The sequence below is a fragment of the Marmota flaviventris genome, chromosome 5 (genome assembly GCF_047511675.1).
Source record: "Marmota flaviventris isolate mMarFla1 chromosome 5, mMarFla1.hap1, whole genome shotgun sequence".
Classification (NCBI taxonomy): domain Eukaryota; kingdom Metazoa; phylum Chordata; class Mammalia; order Rodentia; family Sciuridae; genus Marmota; species Marmota flaviventris.
The window spans coordinates 20380483-20402603 of NC_092502.1; the positions used below are offsets into that span (position 1 = coordinate 20380483).

The 22121-nt window shown below is 42.3% G+C and overlaps 1 protein-coding gene across 3 annotated transcripts in view; it reads left to right on the forward strand.

Annotated features, from left to right (window-relative positions):
- Atp10b (ATPase phospholipid transporting 10B (putative)) overlaps positions 1 to 22121 on the forward strand; it is a 109284-nt gene that overhangs the window by 75323 nt on the left and 11840 nt on the right. For all 3 annotated transcript variants that reach the window (XM_027938720.2, XM_071611815.1, XM_071611816.1), the window contains 5 exons: positions 8511 to 8587; positions 10119 to 10244; positions 13585 to 13785; positions 19538 to 19618; positions 20807 to 20911. In XM_027938720.2, coding sequence (XP_027794521.2) covers positions 8511 to 8587; positions 10119 to 10244; positions 13585 to 13785; positions 19538 to 19618; positions 20807 to 20911 — 590 coding nt within the window. The remainder of the gene's footprint in view (positions 1 to 8510; positions 8588 to 10118; positions 10245 to 13584; positions 13786 to 19537; positions 19619 to 20806; positions 20912 to 22121) is intronic.

Consider the following 22121-nt stretch of genomic DNA (forward strand, 5'->3'; position numbering starts at 1 on the left):
AATTTCATGATTGCTTTCTCTATTTCTACAAGAAATGCCATTGGGATTTTGATTGGCATTGCATTAAACCTATAGAGAACTTTTGGTAATATCGCCATTTTGATGATGTTAGTTCTGCCTATCCATGAACAGGGTATATTTTTCCATCTTCTAAGGTCTTCTTCTATTTCTCTCTTTAGGGTTCTGTAGTTTTCATTGTATAAGTCTTTTACCTCTTTTGTTAGGTTGATTCCCAAGTATTTTATTTTTTTTTTTTTTAGGATATTGTGAATGGAGTGGTTGTCCTCATTTCCATTTCAGAAGATGTGTCGCTGATATACAGGAATGCCTTTGATTTATGCGTGTTGATTTTATATCCTGCCACTTTGCTGAATTCATTTATTAGCTCTAATAGTTTCTTTGTAGACCCTTTTGGGTCTCCTAGGTATAGAAACATGTCACCTGCAAATAGTGATAATTTAAGTTCTTCTTTTCCTATTTTTATGCCTTTAATTTCTTTTGTCTGTCTAATTGCTCTGGCCAGTGTTTCGAGAACTATGTTGAACAGAAGTGGTGAGAGAGGGCATCCCTGTCTTGTTCCAGATTTTAGAGGGAATGCCTTCAATTTCTCTCCATTCAGAATGATGCTAGCCTGAGGCTTAGCATAGATTGCTTTTACAATATTGAGGTATGTTCCTGTTATCCCTAGTTTTTCTAGAGTTTTGAACATAAAGTGATGCTGTACTTTGTCGAATGCTTTTTCTGCATCTATCGAGATGATCATATGGTTCTTATCTTTAAGTCTATTGATGTGGTGAATAACATTTATTGATTTCCGTATATTGAACCAGCCTTGCATCCCAGGGATGAATCCTACTTGATCATGGTGCACAATTTTTTTGATATGTTTTTGTATCCGTTTTGCCAGAATTTTATTGAGGATTTTTGCATCTAGGTTCATTAGAGATATTGGTCTGTAGTTTTCTTTCTTTGAAGTGTCTTTGTCTGGTTTAGGAATCAGGGTGATGTTGGCCTCGTAGAATGAATTTGGAAGTTCTCCCTCTTTTTCTATTTCCTGAAATAGCTTGAAAAGTATTGGTATTAGTTCTTCTTTAAAGGTTTTGTAAAACTCTGCTGTATACCCATCCGGATGCTTTAGCTATTCTGTGTCTCTTATTTTTCCAGATGAATTTCATGATTCCTTTTTCTATTTCTGTGAGGAATGTCATTGGAATTTTGATCAAAATTGCATTGAAGAAGTATGATTATTTTGATAATATTAATTCTGCCTATCCAAGAGCAAGGTAGATCTTTCCATCTTCTAAAGTTTTCTTTGATTTCTTTCTTTAGGTTTCTGTAATTTTCATTATACAGATATTTCACCTCTTTCATTAAGTTTATTCCCAATTTTTTTGAGGCTATTGTAAATGGGGTAGTTTTCCTTGTTTCCCTTTCTGAGGATTTGTCACTGATGTACAGAAATGCCTTTGATTTATGGGTGTTGATTTTATATCCTGCTACCTTACCGAATTCATTTACTAGTTATAGATTTCTGGTGGAACTTTTAGGGTCTTCCAGGTATAGAATCATATCATCAGCAAATAGAGCACATTTGAGTTCTTCTTTTCCTATATGTATCTCTTTAATTTCTTTTGTCTAATTGCTCTGGCCAGTATTTCAAGAACTATGTTAAATAGAAGTGATGAAAGAGGGCATCCCTGTCTTATTCTAGTTCTGAGGGGGAATGCCTTCAATTTTTCTCCATTTAAAATTATTTTGGCCTGGGACTTGGCATAGATAGCCTTAATGATGTTGAGATATGTTCCTGTTACCCCTAGTTTTTCTAGTGTTTTGAACATCAAGGGGTGCCATATTTTAGCAAATGCTTTTTCTGCATCTATTGAGGTGATCATATGATTCTTTTCTTTAAGTCTACTGATGAGATAAATTACATTTATTGATTTCCATATGTTGAACCAACCTTGCATCCCTGGGATGAATCCCACTTGATCCTGGTGCACGATCTTTGATACGTTTTTGTATTTGATTTGCCAGAATTTTATTGAGAATTTTTGCATCTATGTTCATTAGAGATGTTGGTCTGAAGTTTTCTTTTTTTGATGTGTCTTTGCCTGGTTCTCGAATCAGAGTGATATTGGCCTCATAGAATGAGTTTGGAAGTCCTGCCTCTTTTTCTATATCCTGAAATAAATTGGGGAGTATTGGTATTAGTTCTTCTTTAAAGGTCTTGTAAAACTCAGCTGTGTATCCGTCCGGTCCTGGGCTTTTCTTGGTTGGTAGACTTTTGATGGTGTCTGCTGTTTCATCACTTGAAATTGATCTGTTTAAATTGTGTATATCATCCTGATTCAATTTGGGAAAATTATATAGTCTAGAAATTTTTCGATGCCTTCAATATTTTCTATTTTATTGGAGTACAAGTTTTCAAAATAATTAGAAATTATTTTCTGTATTTCTGTAGGGTCATGATATTTCCTTTTTCATCACATATGTTAGTGATTGGAGTTCTCTCTCCCCTTCTCTTCATCAGCATGGTTAAGGGTCTGTCAATTTTTCAATTGTTTCTTTTGTTTCAATTTCATTTATTTCAGCTTGGATTTTAATTAGTTCCTATCTTCTGCTGATCTTGGTGTTGATTTGTTCTTTTTCTAGGGCTTTGGGATATAGTGTTAAGTCATTTATTTGTTGACTTTTTTTTCTTTTATGGAATAAACTCCATGCAATGAACTTTCCTCTTAGAACTGCTTTCAAAGTGTCCCAGAGATTTCGATATGTTGTATCTGTGTTCTCATTCACCTCAAAAAAATTTTTGATCCCCTCCTTGATGTCTTCTGTAACCCATTGTTCTTTCAGTAGCATACTATTTAGTCTCCAGGTGCTGGAGTGGATTATAGTTCTTATTTTATTCCATTATGATCAGATAGAATGCAGGGTAGTATCTCTTTTATATTTGATAAGAGTTGCTTTGTGGCATAGTATATGGTCTATTTTAGAGAAGGATCCATGTGCTGCTTAAAAGAAAGTATACTCACTCCTTGAGGGATGGACTATTCGATATATGTCAGTTAAGTCTAAGTTATTGATTGTATTATTGAGTTCTATAGTTTCTTTGTTCAGCTTTTGTTTGGAAGATCGATCTACTGATGAAAGAGGTATGTTAAAGTTACCCAAAATTATTGTGTTGTGGTCTATTTTACTCTTGAACTTGAGAAGAGTTTGTTTGGTGAACATAGCTGCTCCATTGTTTGGGGCATATATATTTATACTTGTGAAGGCTTGTTGGTGTATGGTTCCCTTGAGCAGTATGTAGTGTCCTCCTTTATCCTTTTTGATTGACTTTAGCTTGAAGTCTACTGTATTTGATATGAGAATGGAGACCCCTGCTTGCTTCCACAGTCCATGTGAGTAGTATGATTTTTCCTAACCCTTTACCTTCAGTCTGTGCATGTCTTTTTCTATGAGATGAGTCTCTTGAAGGCAGCATATTGTTGGTGTTTTTTTTTTTTTTTTTTTTTTTTTAATCTTTTGATTGGTGAGTTTAGGCCATTAACACTCAGGGTTATTAGTGAGACATGATTTGTATTCCCAGCCATTTTTGTTTATTTTTGGTATTTAATGTGACTTGGTTTCTCCTCTGATTAGATTTTCCTTTAGTGTAATCCCTCCCTCTGCTGATTTTCATCACTGTTTTTCATTTCCTCTTGGAATATTTTGCTGGGGATATTCTATAGTGCAGGCTTTCTAGTTGTGAATTCTTTTAACTTATGTTTATCACAGAAGGTTTTTATTTAATCATCAAATCTAAAGCTTAATTTTGCTGGATATAAGATTCTTGGTCAGCATCTATTTTCTTTCAGAAAGAAGGAAAACAGTAAATGTTGTTCCATGATCTCCCGACTTTGATAGTCCGGATCAAAAAATCTGATACATGAATTGGTCTCCTCCTATATGTGATATGATTTCTCTCTCTCTCTCTCTCGCAGCTTTTAAGATTCTATCCTTATTCTGTATGCTAGGCATTTTCATTATAATGTGCCTTGGTGTAGATCTGTTGTGATTTTTGTACATTTGGTGTCCTATAAGCCTCTTGTATTTGGTTTTCCAATTCATTCTTTATGCTTGGAAAATTCTCATAGTATCTCATTGAAGAGATTGTGCCTTCCTCTATTCCAATAACCCTTATATTTGGCCTTTTGATGCTGTCCCATAATTCTTGGATGTTCTGTTTATGGTTTCTTTTTCACTGTGTGATCAACTTTATTTTCCAGATTGTATACTTTGTCTTCATTATCTGAGGTTATTTCTTCCAAGTGATACTCTGTTGGTTATGTTTTCTATTGAGTTTTGTATTTGATTTGTTGTATCCTTTGTTTTAAGGATTTCTGACTGGGTTTTTTTTCCAGGGTCTCTAGTGAAGTATTCTTTTACCACCTGTATCTGTTGGAATGATCAATTTTTGCTTGTATTTGCTCATTAAGGTCATTCTTTAATTCACAGATCTTTTGTTTTATTGATTTTTTAAAAAATACATGACAGCTGAATGCATTACAGTTCTTATTACACAGAGTACAATTTTTCATATCTTTGTATATATATTATGTTTACACCAATTCATGCCTTTATACATGTGCTTTTTTTGCATTACAATTCTTATACATATATACCACAATTTTTCAAATCTGTTTATATATAAAGTATGTTGACACTCAATTCGAGTCTTCATACATGTACTTTGGATAATGATGTCCATCACATCCCACTGCCCTTGCTAATCCCCTGCCCCCTCCCTCCTACCCCTCTTTCCTATCTGCAATTCATCTAATCCTCCAATGCTCCCCCTTCCTATCCTACTATGAGTCAGCCTTCTTATATTTGAGAAAACATTCAGCATTTGTTTTGGGGGGATTGGCTAATTTTGCTTAGCATTATCTTCTCCAATGCCACCCATTTACATGCAAATGCCATGATTTTATAAATACATGACAGCAGAATGGATTACAGTTCTTATTACATAGAGTACAATTTTTCATATCTTTTTATTCTCTTAATGCCGAATACAATTCCATTGTGTGTATATGCTATATTTTTTTTAATCCATTCTTCCACTGAAGGGCATCTAGGTTGGCTCCACAGTTTAGCTATTATGAATTGTGCTGCTATAAACATTGTAGCTGTGTCCCTGTAGTATGCTATTTTTAAGTCCTTTAGGTATAGTCCAAGAAGAGGGATAGCTGGGTCAAAGGGTGGTTCCATTCCCAGATTTCTAAGGAATCTCCATACTGCTTTCCAGATTGGCTGCACCAATTTGCAGTCCCACCAGCAATGTATGAGTGTGCCTTTCCCCCACATCCTTGCCAACACTTGTTGTTTGTCTTCATAATAGCTGCCATTCTGACTGGAGAGAGATGAAATCTTTAGAGTAGTTTTGATTTGCATTTCTCTGATTGCTAGAGATGAGCATTTTTTCATATATTTGTTGATTGATTGTATATCATATTCTGAGAAGTGTGTGTTCAAGTCCTTGGCCCATTTGTTGATTGGGTTATTTGTTTTTTTGGTGCTTAGCTTGTCCTTTATAGACCCTAGAGATTAGTACTCTATCTGATGTGTGAGGAGTAAAAATTTGTTCCCAGGATGTGGGATCTCTGTTCACCTCAGATTGTTGTTTTTGTGCCGAGAAGAAACTTTTTAGTTTGATTCCATCCCATTTATTGATTCTTGGTTTTAATTCTTGCACCATAGGAGTCTTATTAAGGAAGTTGGGGCCTAATCCCACATGATGGAGATTACGTCCTACTTTTTCTTCTAATAGATGCAGAGTCTCTGATTTAATTCCTAGGTCCTTTTGAGTTAAGTTTTGTGGATGGTGAGAGATAGGGGTTTAATTTCACTTTGTTGCATATGGATATCCAGTTTTCCCAGCACCATTTGTTGAAGAGGTTATCTTTCCTCCAATGCATGTTCTTGGCACCTTTGTCTAATATAAGATAATTGTAATTTTGTGGGTTAGTCTCTGTGTCCTCTATTCTGTACCATTGGTCTACCAGTCTGTTCTGGTGCCAATACCATGCTGTTTTTGTTACTATTGCTCTCACAGATCATTTTAATTATCAATCTTCTGAACTCCTTCTCTGACATTTCATCAACTTCGCTGTCCGTGGGTTCTATTATAGTATCCTGGTTTGTTTGAGGCACTTTTCTCCTTTGTTTCTTCATGTTGTCTATGTGTCTTCCTTTCTTGCAGTGTGGATATGAAATACTACAGTTTCTTCCCTATATGCTTGTAGTACCTATGCAGGTTGTCTGTACCTCACCTTGATGTGGGCTTCCAGACCCTGCTGATGCCCTCAATGGATGCTCCTGGATCTGGGTCCTGCACAAGTTGGTATGGGTAGATCTGGGCCACTGGGCTTGACCTCCCTCAGTGGTCTTCTGGTAGGAAGAGGCAGTCCTTTGCGAGAGGCTAGGGTCTGGTGGGTGTCTACCCTGCCAGGGGAGGAGTGGACTGAGCCTGCTGTGTGCGCCTGGGACCAGTGTTGGTGGATCTAGATCACAGGGCTTGACCTCCCTGGGTAGTCTGGTGGTCAGAAGGGGCAGTCCTGCGCCAGAGGATAGGCTCTGGTGGGCATCTGCCCTACCAGGGGAGGGGTGGACCAGGCCTGCTGTGCGTGGATCCCAATTTTTAAATCAAACTTTATCATAGGTACATATATACAGGAGAAACCTAGTCATAGGGTTGGAGCCTATCCACATTTTCAGACACCCATTGGGGGTCTTGCAGTGTATCACCCACAGATAAGGGGGGGGACATTTCAACAGATGGTGCCAGTCTCTCTTCCTCCTACACAGGCATGGAAAGAGATTTTTTTTCTTCTTCTTTTTCAAACAAGAGACTTATTATAGTGTTTCCCCCTGGTCTTCAGGTGAAAGCAGTTTGGAATGTAGAAGTGAGGGAAACCGACGCTAGGCAGGGAGCAGAGCTTTGGCAACTGCATGCTCCTCTTGTACCTGTGTCATCATCTTCTGTAATTCAAGGCACACAAGGCAATAGCCAGGACTGATCCTCCGGGGGTCAGAGATTAGCTTCCCTCATATAGCGACAGGAACTGAAACCAGCAAGGTGGGAAATAGCATAGTTCCATGCCTCTCCTGGAGCGCCAGCTGAAGAGGTCAAAGATTAGCGTTATTCTGCTGTGGGAGGATTAAAAATATGCACTGCTGTGCTATCAAGAAAAAGTCTACCTATGATCAAATTTTTAACTGACACAATTATAAAAATTTATGGGGGAGATAACATGAGGGACAGAATTTTTAACACATTTTTTGTTGCCAAGTAGGAGAATTATTTGCTCTCCTTCCTCTCCAGACCCTCTGTGATGAATAATACAAACTTAACTGCAATTTATTCTAAGAAGCTACTAGAAGTAGTGGGAACAGGAGAGTGACTGTCTACAATAGGAGTGGGCAGAGCATAGCCGGCAGGTGGAATCCAGGCTACTACGTGTGTTTGTGGATGCTAATTATAAAACTTATATTTAAAAATATAAAAACCACTAAAGACTACTAGCCTTTAGTGAGAATAGTTGATTTGTTTGATTTTTGTGTCTTGGCTCACAAATCCCAACATGTTTACTATATGACCCTTTACAGAGTTTAGTTTGCTGAACTCTAGCTTAAAAGATGGTCACTGGGGATGGTCAGGCTTCAAGGAAGGCTCACTAGATGGAGTGGAGTGCTGTATGTGGCTACTAAGTTAAAATTAAATAGAATGTCAACAGCCATTTGTAGCCCATGGTTCTGTTGGGATGAGGTAGAAAACAGAACATTTCTGCCGGCACAGAGGAATGCCATGTCTACATAATGTGGCTTGAACTCCAGTATCCTGAAGCAACTCAGTTCACTGAATGGAAACTCAATGCAAGTGAATATATTTCAACCAAAAATTTACAAATTAAGACTCATTTCCTATATTCAGAAACAAAACTGAATGTCATTCCTCTCCTTGGACACCATCAACAATCTGATGATTTGGTTGCCGTATAATCCATTTGTCTTGACTTGGCCATTATTCCAAGTTATAGTGAGGAAAGTGTGTTGGCCGTGGAATCAAAGATCTGAGCACCAATCCTCCTGCATGTTTTTACTATCTGGGTGCTGAATCTCTAAATGTGCTCAAATTCTCTATTAGCTGAACAGTAAAGCCCATTGTAATATTTACAGAAGACTTTGTCAACTGTAAAGAACTGCCCATGGCTTTCTGGATTACCATTGAATCCCCCAATACCTCATATTCTGTTCAGAAAAAAAAAAGACACTTAGTATTTGTTGAATGATAAAGAAAATAGGGATTCTCATATAGAAGACATCTTTCAGGCCAAATACTGTAACAATGACTTCCTATGGGAAGTGTTAAAAGGATTCAGTTGTATTGATAGGGGGACACTTTAGAGCTATTTCACTGTCCCTGAGCACTTGGACCAGGAATAAATCTGCATCCTGACCTCTTTCAGGTGATGGAGCAAACGACGTAAGCATGATTCAAGCTGCCGATATTGGGATTGGAATATCTGGACAGGAAGGCATGCAGGTATTGTGCCCTGAAACTGCTCTTGCTTCTCCCTACTTTCCTCTATCCGTATTGAAGATTTAAGGAATGCCCCCACAGCACTGGAGGGACCTTCCCCAAGAGCTTCATGGAATTACCAGCCATCTTCCATGCCTCTACCCGACCTCCGACACCACATTCCTATGGCCCAGCCTTTCAAAAACAGAGGGATAGTGAAGGAGGTTGGCTTTTTACAGTGAGCGGATGATAGCTGTCCTCTGAAGCTGATTAGTACCCAAAATATAAGCCTTCCTCTGACTCCACACCTCTGCGCTGTAACCCACATCCAACGGTTCAGTGCCCTCTGTGAGCAATTAGCCATCAGGGCCTTTGAAAACATTTTAAGTTGCTGTTTTAGCTATGTGGGTTGATGGACCCATTAGTTGCTTGGTGTACTTTCACAGTATACCTTGTTTACTGAAAAGTTAGCTTTGACCAAGCAGACTAACTTGCCACAGTCTGGCTGGGCACAATTCACGAGCCACTTGTCAAGCAGAAACGCACCACAGGAGCTCTTCAGGAATTCCCTCAGAGCCCAACTGCCACCAACGGCTTCCGGGGAGCCTCTCAACCCCCCACTCTTGAGAACGATTGGCTGGGTCGCATGGGCGGAGCCAAAAGAGTCCCCCAATGAGCAGCTGCGAGGTCTGAAAGGGTGGGGAAACAGCCCAATGAGCATCACCACAGAGGAGCCAATCAGCTGGAAGTTTGCTGGGGCCACTTCGGCTGTGGCTCTCAACACTAACTAAAGCTGCTCTTCTGTCTCCTTAAAGCAGACCCTATTTTGTGGTTTTGAACCATAACGGTTGTATTTCCACTCCCCCTGCAGACATTTGACATTGACTAAGTTTGTAAGGCAGTTCTGTGTTACCGCCTGAGTGTCCCCCACCTGCCAACATTGTCAGGCACTTCATGTGTACTACACCTTGCTGAATTTGAGTTGTCACTACAACCCTGTGTTAGGGATTATTCTTCCATTGTCTTCAGATGAGGGAATTGATACAACCTGACCCAGATTCATACCAGGATTTATAACTAGGTATAACCAAACCTCGTGATCTTAAAAGAGTACTCTGGACTATTTTATTATGAATAATCCCAAGGGCGGAAGACATTTCAGTTCCTTGTAAAGGAGGGACTAGCCACCCATCAGCTCCATCCAGAGGGGCTGGAGAAATACTTGAATGGAAACCCTACTCTCTGGTTAACCACCACATCCCTGCAATGGCCCCTGCCACATACTGAGCCACAGTAAATGCTTATTTGATAAACAAATGGAGAGGACAGACTAAACCATTGGTCCTTCTGGTTACCCTTCTTGGAGTCTAGTGAGGTCTCCATTTCCCAGGTGTCAGAATCCAACCGTCCACCCAAGAGTGACCACATAATTAAACAAGGGGCAATTCAGACCCTGCAAACTCCAGACCTAGAACAAAGCACTGCCCTCAAGGGAACTCCTTTGGGACTTTGGTGGCCGCAGATGGAAGCTAACATCCCTGCTCTTCCCCATCAGGCTGTCATGTCCAGTGACTTTGCCATCTCCCGCTTCCGGCACCTCAAGAAGCTGCTGCTTGTGCATGGTCACTGGTGTTACTCACGCCTGGCCAGGATGGTGGTGTACTTTTTCTACAAGAATGTGGTGAGTGGCACTGGTGGCAACCTCCCACCTCATCCCCTGGGGGAGATCCTGGCCAGAGCATCTCAGAAACATGGAATGAGGCATGCGGACCTGAATTTTTAGATCTTAAAACTGTTCACTTCTCTGGGCCATAATATCCCCCTTTGATAAGAAAGAGCTAATACTTTTTTCTATAAAGTTAAGAATTGGCAATATCGCGCATAGAGGAGAGCATGAGTAGTTATAAGTGTGGAGTCTGGGATCAGATACATTGGGTTCAAATCTGGTTCCCAGTTGGTGATGAACCTAAGTCTCACCATCTATCTGTCAAATGCAGATGGTAATAGTATCATTCACATATACATGCTATGATAGTTTTCTGTCAGTGTGCAAAATACCCAAGATAATCAACTTTACATGGAGGGAAGGTTTATGTTGGCTCATAGTTTGAGGTTTCAAGCCATGGGACAGTCAGCTTATTGCTTTGGGGCCTATGATAAGGCAGGAACACATGGCAAAGGATGGTGTCCGTCCAATAGCAACCAGGAAGTCAAAGGAGGAGAGGAAGGGCTGGGATCCTAATATTTCCTTCAAGAGCATATCTCAGTTCCTCCCACTAGACCCTGCCTGATAAAGGTTCCATCACCTCACAGGTTCTCCTACATGGGCCTCTGAAGAACGCATTCCAACTATAGTTTGTGCTGTGAAGCACAAATGAAATCTTGTATACAAAGTGACTGACATGTAGTAATAACTCTAAAGTTAGCCATTATTATTCTTAGAGTTAAATTTCATGAGATTTATGTTCTGATTGCAAGGAAAAAGAAATTGAAAACCAACAACCAGTCTGATTCATACCTTAGAATTCCCTCTCCAAAGACAGCCATCCCAATTCAAGATCAGCATGCCTTGCCTTGGAATTGTATAAGACCAGAGCCCACGGCTTCAACCTGCACCTCCCTTAAGGAACACCAGACTTCCTTCCAGTGGGTTCCAAGAGGGCAGGACTCTAAATGAAATATGTATCTGCAAGATGTCTAGGGAAGGCAGCTCATCTGGGTGTAACATGACAGGAGACCTTGGAAAAGTCACTTCACTGAGCCTCAGTTTCTCCACCAACAATATAAGGTGATTCTAGGGCTCTATGAGCATAGGGAGAAGTCTGTTTTTGTACTAACGGAGGGAACAAGTCCTGAGTTTTTCATTACCTAGTTCAAGGACCTTTGAATAATCCCCAAGAGTCTTCAAATAGTATCAGATTCCTCTTTGCATAAGAAAGAGGGAAGAGAAACAATAGCCAAGAAGCAGCTACAGACCTCTTTATCCTTCTTGCTCGTTTTCCCAGTCCTCCTTTCAGGCTCTGACACCATCACCCTCACTCAGGAACAAATCTTTCTGTGCAAAGTTCAATGCACATGTAAATAAACAGCATGACAAAAAAAAAAAAAAAAAAATCATGTAAATTCGATCAACTGGATGGTAATATTATCTCAGCAAGTCTATGCAAACAAGTCATTCCATTTGACTTGAAACTCACCGAGTATGAAAGACTGGTTACTTAGAATTCAAAATGCTCCCCCATTTCTTTTTTGCATCCAAAGGAAACATTCTTTTGAATGAGCACAGCCTCTTCTCTGCATTAAATTTGTGAAACAGAAAAGGAAACATTTCCAGCCAGCCACGCTTTCAAAGCTTAAATGATCTTTATTTCGAGCCCAATGCCATGCTTGAAATTGCGACGCTGATGCCACATTATCTCCCGGCTGCAATTAGAGGGTGGAGAACTATGACTTCCACATCCGAAACCAATTTCAGAGGGGATTAAAACACTGCCTGCTCTGAAATTTGAACAATGAATTAATTACTGCACCGTCGCTTCTTGGGAGGGAATGCAGGCCTCCGATCTCAGCCAGGCTGCCATTGAGATGCTCCCTGGGAGATGCAAAGATTCCAGCAAGGCACAGGAATCAGCAAATAGGCAAGATCCTACCAGGGCCTCGGGAGGAAGGAAGCACTCAGAGCTGTCAGAACTCCAGGATGAGTGTTAGAACAAGAAAACAAATATTTGCTTCACGTATAAGCACTGAATGTCTACTATACATCAGAACAGTGCTGGGCCATGGGCACAGGGTCAGGTCAGCCTTGGCCCCTGCCCTCAGGGGGCTCCCTGTCTATATCAGGCCTTTGCAAGGGGTCAGATAATGCATCTTTTCTGCTTAGCAGGCCATAGACATCTAGAAGAATCTCATTGTGTAAACCAAAATTAGGACCAAAAGAGGTTGAGGGTGGGTAAAGAGAACTTTGAAAATGCAGGTGCTCGTTGTGCTACTTTCTAGCTCTCAACTAGGTCGAAGGGCAGCTGAGCGTCTCAGAGCCTCATCTGCAGGCTGGGGCTAATATTATTGTCACTATTGCTATCCATGTTAATACAATAAATATGCTATTGGCAATAATCTTACAATTTTGCTAGGACAAATTATTATATTGTACGTCTAGTGTACTGTACTGACATTGTGATATGCTATAAGGTATATTGCACAACACATGTAGAAACTTAGTTATCATTTGTTCTAAAACCAATTATAATATTGACATATTAATAATGGCCTCTTCAAAACAACATTAGCCCAGCAGTTTTGAAATGAGGGTTTTAGTTTGAATACAAACCTGCTGAATGATTTCTCGTAAGGCCCTTTATCACAACATGCCTCAGGACTAGGATTTTTTTGGTTCGTGGAGCTACCTCCAGGACCAGCTGTGGTTGGGTCACCAAACCACTTCACAATGTGGCAGACACTAATGGGGACCCAGCCCATCTCCAGGGAGGGAGATCTGGAGGGGGAAAGAGCTTTAGAAAAGATAAAGCTGTATTTAGGCAGACTTTTCTTACCCCTCCCCCTCTGAGTTAAATGACCTTTAGGATAATCCCAAATGATAAACCTTCTCATGAGATCAACAGGTTTCCTGTTCGTGGTTCAGTCTTTCTGTCACTTTTATGCTGAGGCATTAGTTTCTAGTACCATGCTGTTGCCATCTATTTATCACCATGGTCTTGGTATTATTGTTCCCTTGACAGAGGACAAAATGATATTTAGAAAGGTTAAGCAGTTCGCCCAAGGTCACACAGCTAGTGACAGACTGGGGGACTTAAAAATCAGGCCTGCCTCCAAAAACTCTGCTCTTAACCAAATAACATTCTCCAGTGTGGTAAGGTGTGTGTGTGCTCTCAAGAGCAGTAATGTTAACAGAAGCTGTAAATGAGGGAATCGAAGCTCCAAGAGCCCAGGAGACAGGGAGCTCTGAAGCAGCAGCTGATGACCAGCAGGGGCCTCACTCACAAAGCCATGCTCTCTGCCTGCAGTGCTACGTCAACCTGCTCTTTTGGTACCAGTTCTTCTGTGGTTTCTCTGGCTCCACCATGATCGATTACTGGCAGATGATATTCTTCAACCTCTTCTTCACTTCCCTGCCACCTATCATCTTCGGAGTCCTTGATAAAGATGTCTCTGCAGAAACGCTGCTGGCGCTGCCCGAGCTCTACAAGAGTGGCCAGAACTCCGAGGTAAGGAGCTCAGGCCTTCAGGAGGTGGTGGCCTCAGTTTTTCCTTGACCACTGACAGCCCTTGAAGATCAGTGTAAGAACAGTTGGCTAGGTCACAAGCCCTGCTTTCTGTCCCTTAACTCCCATGTGACTTTAGGCAACTCTTGCTCCCATACTTGAATTTCATTTGGTGCTGGAGGATTGAAGGTTCAAAGCCAGCCTCGGCAACTTAGAGAGACCGTAAGCAACTTAGCAAGACCCTGTCTCTAAGTAAAATGTTAAAAATGGCTGGAATGTGAGTCAGTGGTTAAGCACCCCAGGTTCACTCCCCAGTGCCAAAAAAAGTGACATATTAATGTGACTGCCCTGATTGAAAGGGAGGAGGACATATAGAAAGATTCCCAAGCCCAGTGTTTCCTGTTGCTGGGTACTGTACAAACTCCAGGAGTTTATCTATGGGGCCCTGGGCTGTAGCACAACATGGTGATGGCATCAGGATGGGATCATGTGAGAATGAGCTCACAGGGAGCTGGAAAGCTGCTGGGAGCCATTAGCCAAGTAGGTATGACAATTTCCTTGCCAGCGTACCCCATGTTGCTGACATGTTGCAGCGACATTGAATGTAGGTGACCTTGCTCAAGGACCAAGGCAGATTAGGGTGTTCCCGGTTTTAAGATAATCCTGTTTAGGGCGTTCCCAGTTTAGGTTCCAGGTTTAAGGTTTAAGATTATTCCTGCTGGGAATAGGGCGTATCCTGCTGCCTGAGTTCCCCTTGAGTTCTCACGGGATTCAGACAGTATATTTTGGAGATAGAAGCCCAGTGGAGGTGAATTTGGGCAGAGAACGTGAATTTGGGCAGAGAACGTGGATTTGGGCAGAGAACGTGGACTTCCCCAGAACGTGATTGTAGACGGCTGGTGTGAGTTCGGGAATAAAGAGTTGCTGTTTGAATCTACAAGCTGTGTGGTGGCTCGTGATTGTGTGCCCAGCCAGACTGCGGCATTTGTGCCCAGCAGACTGTGGCATTTGGCGGCTCGTACGGGGAACATCTGAAACTTGGAGGTAAGTGAAATTGCTTGCCCCTGAGGGAAGGCGAGAGAATGGGTGATCAATTCAAAAAACAATGTGTTCCTGTTGTGATTTATTTTGTTTTTGTTTCAAGCTGCCTATCCCTAGAAATTTCTCAGGCAAACTGGGAAAAATGGTTGGCTAAAGGTTTGAAGTTTGTCAGCCCTGAGGAAGAGAAAATTGATACAACGATTTTTTATTCCGTTTTTGTTTCATTCAGTTTCGGCTTTGTTTTGTGCTATCTTATTGGGTTGCGTTATCTTTATAGTAGATTAGAAATTAGTAAAAAACAAACCGAAAAGATGTTAAGTAAATTGTTAGAGGTTCAGACCATGGAGAAAGACATTTTAGATCAAGCAAAAGAGAAGGTCTCTCGAGCTAGTCAGACAGAGGAAGAAAATTTAAAGGAAAAGGGGTTGTTAGGAAAAAGGCCACAACAGGAGGCTGTTACTAACTCCGTTTTATCACAAGAGGGCGTAATTCAACCAACAGCCCCACCGATGGAGACAGCTGAGTGGCCCTCAAACCCCGTAGTTGATAAATGGGATCCTGAGACAGGACCTCAAAGATTAGCATGCCCTGTACTTGAACAGGCAGGAGGGCAGCGAATTCACCGTGCATTAGATTTTAAAACAGTGAAGCAGTTAAAGGAGGCTGTAACAACCTATGGTCCCCAAGCTCCCTTCACGGTAAGCATGGTTGAGTCCATTACTAACTTGGACATGACGCCAGCAGATTGGGCTAGCATGTGTAAATCTGTACTAAATGGAGGACAATATTTGTTATGGAAGGTTGCCAATGAGGAATTTTGCACGGAGACAGCTAGGCGAAATGCAGCAGCCGGTTACCCTCAAAGAAATCTAGATATGTTGTTAGGAAAAGGACCTTATGAGGGTCAACGGCAACAAATTGAATATGATCCTGCTATATATGCACAAATTGCTGCAGATGCAGTTAGGGCATGGAAGACTTTACAAGGACATGGAGATTTACAAGGTCAGCTATCTAAGGTAATACAGAGAGCTAATGAACCTTACGCTGACTTTGTAGATAGGCTAATTCAAACGGCTGCCAAAATTTTTGGGGATACAGAACAAGCAATGCCATTAATAAAACAACTGGCTTATGACCAAGCAAATCGTTGCTGCAGAGAGGTTATTAGACCATGGAGACATGAAGATTTAAACACATATATTAAATTATGTAGAGATATTAATGAACAAGGGCAAGTCTTGGCAGCTGCAGTACAACAGGCTTTAGATGCCAGGCCAAAAACATGCTATGATTGTGAACAAACAGGACATTTTAAAAGGAATTGCCCCATAGGAGGAGGGTTTAACAAAAGTAGGTATCAAAGGAATAGAATACCGGGTATTTGCCCACGATGCCGTAGAGGGAGACATTGGGCTAATGAATGCCGTTCTCAAACCACCATAGAAGGTACTCCCTTATCAAAAAACGGACAAAGACCAGGTATTTATCCAAGATATCGTGGAGAAAGGCATCAGGCTCCATTGCCAAAAAACGGACAGGGGGGCCCAATGCTCCGGGGCCCACAACCACAAATATACGGGGCAGTGGAGGATCCCAGCAACACCATCAGGCTAGTGCCCAGGACACATTGTCCATTAAATCCCTCATCAGACAAACCCGAGGGAGCGCAGGGTTGGACATCTGTGCCTCTGCCAGAGCAGTATTAACTCCAGAGATGGGAGTTCAAATCATTCCCACAGGAGTAAAAGGACCTCTTCCCCAAGGAACAGTAGGCTTATTATTGGGACGTAGTTCATCTACATTAAAAGGACTTATGATAAGTCCTGGGGTAATTGATCCCGATTATGTAGGTGAAATAAAAATTATAGCTAGTTCTCCAAGAGGTATATCAGTAATTTCACCTGGAGATAGAATAGCACAGTTGTTAATAATACCCAGCCTACATAATAAATTTCCTAGTCATAGTGTAGAAAGAGGTTCCAGGGGATTAGGCTCCACAGGTGTAGATTGGGCTATGTTGTCTTTAAATTTAGATTCTCGCCCAATGCTAAAACTAAATATTCAAGGTCATGAGTTTAATGGGCTACTGGACACAGGAGCTGACCTTAGCATCATATCTCGTCAAGAATGGCCAAAACATTGGCCATTACAACAAGCCACTCAAACGCTTCGAGGCCTAGGAGTGGCGACTAATCCCCATAGAAGTTCTATGATATTAGATTGGAAAGATCCTGAAGGATGTGAAGGAACTATACAGCCATATGTATTGGATCATCTTCCTATAAATTTATGGGGACGAGATGTCCTAGATCAATTAGGTTTGACGTTAACAAATAACATCAATCCTAATGCGCCCACTACTAGGGCTAGACAAGGCTTTAGGAAAGAAAAAAGATTAGGAAAACAAGGGCAAGGTATAGCAGCACCAGTACAAATAGATCAAGGAACAGACAGACATGGGTTGGATTTTCAGAAAGGGCCACTGAGACAATCAAAATTACTTGGAAATCAGAAAGACCAGTGTGGGTTCCTCAGTGGCCCCTGACTAAAGAAAAGACACAAGTAGCCCATGATCTGGTCAAACAACAATTAGCGGAAGGACATATACAACCTTCCATATCCCCCCCCCACTGGTGCATAGACCTATCCACAAGTATGGCTGTATGCTGGACCGGTAGTCAGTGACGGGTATGATTCAATTGCAGTGGTATCAACCTAAGACAGGAGGCTGACGCCTAAAGGTCAGTTTTCCGATGACGGGTAAGAACCATATGTTGAATTGGACAACCTACCAGGCACGGTCCTTAAGCCACATTAACCTCACTCCCCCACTGGCACCAAGGCCAAATTTGGGGGCCAACAGAGGTGAGGCAAAGAACCTCACCCCCCCCCACTGGTGCATAGACCTATCCACAAGTATGGCTGTATGCTGGACCGGTAGTCAGTGACGGGTATGATTCAATTGCAGTGGTATCAACCTAAGACAGGAGGCTGACGCCTAAAGGTCAGTTTTCCGATGACGGGTAAGAACCATATGTTGAATTGGACAACCTACCAGGCACGGTCCTTAAGCCACATTGCTTGTTGTTTAATTAATCAGAAGGGGGGAGATGCTGGGAGCCATTAGCCAAGTAGGTATGACAATTTCCTTGCCAGCGTACCCCATGTTGCTGACATGTTGCAGCGACATTGAATGTAGGTGACCTTGCTCAAGGACCAAGGCAGATTAGGGTGTTCCCGGTTTTAAGATAATCCTGTTTAGGGCGTTCCCAGTTTAGGTTCCAGGTTTAAGGTTTAAGATTATTCCTGCTGGGAATAGGGCGTATCCTGCTGCCTGAGTTCCCCTTGAGTTCTCACGGGATTCAGACAGTATATTTTGGAGATAGAAGCCCAGTGGAGGTGAATTTGGGCAGAGAACGTGGATTTGGGCAGAGAACGTGGACTTCCCCAGAACGTGATTGTAGACGGCTGGTGTGAGTTCGGGAATAAAGAGTTGCTGTTTGAATCTACAAGCTGTGTGGTGGCTCGTGATTGTGTGCCCAGCCAGACTGCGGCATTTGTGCCCAGCAGACTGTGGCAGAAAGCCACCTCCAAAGTCTGTAAAAGAGCAAGGGTGGACTTGCTCTTTTACAGTAGCCCACCATGGCTTCCCCGCATCGCCACACTGAGGACCAAGCTTCCTCTAAGGGACATGCACAAACCATGTCCCCCAGCTTGAGAAACCTGGGGACTAGCTACCAGTTTGCTTATCCCTAAAGTATACTCGAAAGCATACTTCACATCGTCCAGGGAAGAATGTAGAACTCAAGAGAGCATGGCCTAGAACTTTCTGGTATGAGATAGACTGCAGAAGTCCAGAGAGGCTACCCTGAGTGATTTGGAGAAGTGAGGCAATGGGCAAGGAGGGCTGGTGGAGGGGCCCCTGGATGCTTTGAAGGGGCCTTCTGGGAAAGAGGCCTTGAAACACCTGTAAATAGGGCACCTGTGCACCTGGGGCAAAGGAAGGCAAAGCCAGATGTGGTGTTCTCAAAAAAATATCAGCTCGCAACAAAGAATCAAGCCCCGTCCTAACCCAAAGAAAGGAGCATAAAGTGACACCTCAGGCCGAGGAGTATGTGCGAGTCCTGGAGGCAGCACAGCCATCTCGTGCCTCTGGGTAGGTGCCCCTCCCAGAGGGGAGCAGAAGTGCTCCATGGGCATCTACAATTCCAAGAAAATATAGTAAAAACCAACCACAAAGGTTTCTGTCTTCCCCAGAAAGAGCAAAGGCTCATCTCTGACACAGTTGAGCTGTCTCTGGGGAGCCCTGGATCCCGGGCTGGGCTCTAGCTGTTCCTTTCAGAAGCCTCCTGGACACTTCAGACTCTGATGTACCCGGTGTGGAGTAGTTTTGTCAATAGAAACTGAGCGCTAATAGAGACCAAGGCACCGTGGCATTTAGTCCTCTTGAACCCCAAGGAAACAGTACTATTTCTAGCCTCATTTTATGGAAAAAGAAATGAGTCCTCAGAGCAGTTCAGCTCTCTGTACAAGGTCCCACAGGAATGGCAGAGCCAAGACTTGAACTGAGGTCTCAAGAGCCTGTGCTTTTTGTTGTGGCTGAGAGGCAGGTGCAAGTGGCCAATCATCCCCAACCTCTCCCCCAAGATGGTTGCTTAGGAGGAAAAGGGCTGTGTTATGTTGTAACCATGGGCGTCTTCTTCCCTGGCAGAACTACAACCTGTCGGCTTTCTGGATTTCCATGGCGGATGCGTTCTACCAGAGCCTTGTCTGCTTCTTTTTCCCCTATCTGGTAAGACAACTAGTCCATCAATCACAGCCTGCAGTTGGTACAGATTATATGAAATTCCAGACAAGCGGTGTCTTTTTGGATACTTCAGACACAGGCTCCAAACTGGTGGTTGCAAACCACATCCCACCCAGCTGTTTGGAATAAGTAGAACACTTTATCCTAACAGTTTAGTATCTGGAGGATCTTGAAAAACCAGAAGCTAGCATTATTGCCATGAGGCAAAAATTCAAATTTGCAGCCCTGCTCAGATGGGAAATGTGTTCTCCCATGTGCCACAGTCCCCACCATTCCCCTTACACCTGGACTTCTTTGTTCATACTGCTTCCTGCCTGATTAGATCTCAAGGATTTTAAATTCAAATACCTTCCATATACATATGTGTGAATATATATAATTTGTACTTGCAAAGTCAAGGTAGCAAGAAGAGATACTATATTATCTTAAATAAACAGCAATTGCATAGATAACAAGGGATACCAGCCCTGTCTCAATTTGTTTTCTCAGTTTAAATAGAAGAATATTCTTCCTGAACAGGGGGTCAGAATATGGAGTAATTTCCCCCCAAAAAAACCATGTTGCTTATGGTGAGCCTTTGAGCTCATTTTTTTTTCCCCACAATTAGCAACAAGATGGGGGTGGGAGCAACTTCTGCTTTTTCCAAGTTCCCAGGCTTGTGTTATCCTCCTAGTGAAGCATCCACTGGCCTTTCCTGCCTTATCGTCTGTCCCTGCCATATGCTCAACAGACCCATCCTGTTCTCCTGTGACCTTTGCCTGGACTGCATTTCTCTTCTTATCTCAGCTGTCATATCCTCTGTGTTTCCAGGACCTGTTGTCATTTCCCTCTATTATGGCACTCATGCCCTTAACCTGTACCACAGCTACCGGGCCTAATGGACTGTAAACTCCTTGAAGGTGGATATGAAAGTGTCCTCAGCCGGAGCCTGGGGGGTGCTCCATAAATTCTTTGTTCACTCAGAGGTTTTACAGCCTTCATTCTGGCTTCCTCTGGCAAACATGTTTCTTAGTAATTTAGTCCTGTCACCTCATTTCTCATCTGTCTGTTCTTTGGGTGGACAGCAACTGGATATCTTCTCTCCCTGTTCATCCCCAGCCTGGACACTTGCCTTCATTGATGCTTTATGTCCACAGACACATCTGACAATGCCCATTTGTTCCTCCTCTGCAGACCTACAGAGGCTCTGACATCGACGTCTTTACCTTTGGGACACCAATCAACACCATCTCCCTCATCACAATCCTCTTGCACCAGGCGATGGAAATGAAGACCTGGGTAAGCGTCCCAAAGCCTCAGTAGCTCAAAAGCAAATCCCTTTCCATTGCCTACATTCAGATTTCCGAGTTGTTTCACTCTATCATTGATTCATTTGGTCACTGCATATTGAGCTCCTAGCTGTGTCCCACCTGGAAAGGGTTGAAAATAGTGAGGAAGATACAGTTCCTGGCCTCCACTTGCTTATCATCTAGCCAGGATGACAAAACTAGATCAGCATTATTTGCAAAAATAGATAACGCTGACACACAAAGTTCAGGAGTGGTATAGAGATGAACTGTGTTAGAGGAGGTCTGTTTCTCATTTAAATTTTAGGATGCAATATTGGAAACTGCCTTCAGGTCACCATATCTCAAGCAAGTCCAAATATCACATTTTAATACCTAAAAAGGAATTCCAACTTCTTTACAAAGAGATGAAAAGTATGTGCCAGGCACCTACATGATTTGCATGGGTTATCTCATATAAGCTCACAGATCCCTTTGTGTTAAGTGCAACAGGGCCAAGAAACTGGCCCCAAACATTTCAAAACAGAAGAGGTTTTGAGCCCTGGAAATCTAACAACTTGGTTAATAATGTGAATAAATAAAATTAAATGGTACATGGAGACCATAGTACAGAAAGATTTGTCCTTAATCACATGGAAATGGCTCTTTCCGAAAGCGTGAATTTTAAAAATTTGGAAATCTGCCCCCAAGTAGGCTCAACCTGTTCCTATGTTCTGCAGTAGAACTTATCTCACCTCCTACCCAAACCAGGCACTGGCTGTTGAAACCACTAAGGGAGACACTACATCACAGGGTTCCCCTTGTATTTCAACACATGCCAATGACAGAACCTAGTACTAAAACCAAAAAACACAGCAGGCTTAAATTTCTTCATGAACCACCTCACCAGAGAGCCTGCAACACATAGGGAAGAGGTCAGGTTCTGGGCAGGCTCAAACTAGGAGGTTTCTGAGAGTCAGAAATAACACAGGGTTGATGGCAGTGGGGAGATTGGAGTCCCATTTACTACCGGGTCCAGCTTCCCCCACTCAAGAAAGCAACCTATAGACAATGAGCAGGCATGGTGGCACATGCCTGTCATCTCAGTGAGACAGGAGGATCCCAAGTCTGGGGCCAGCCTGGGCAACTTGGCAAGACCCTGTCTCAAATTTGAAATAAAAAGGGGAGTTAGGGATGTTACTCCAGGGCAAAAGACCCACAGG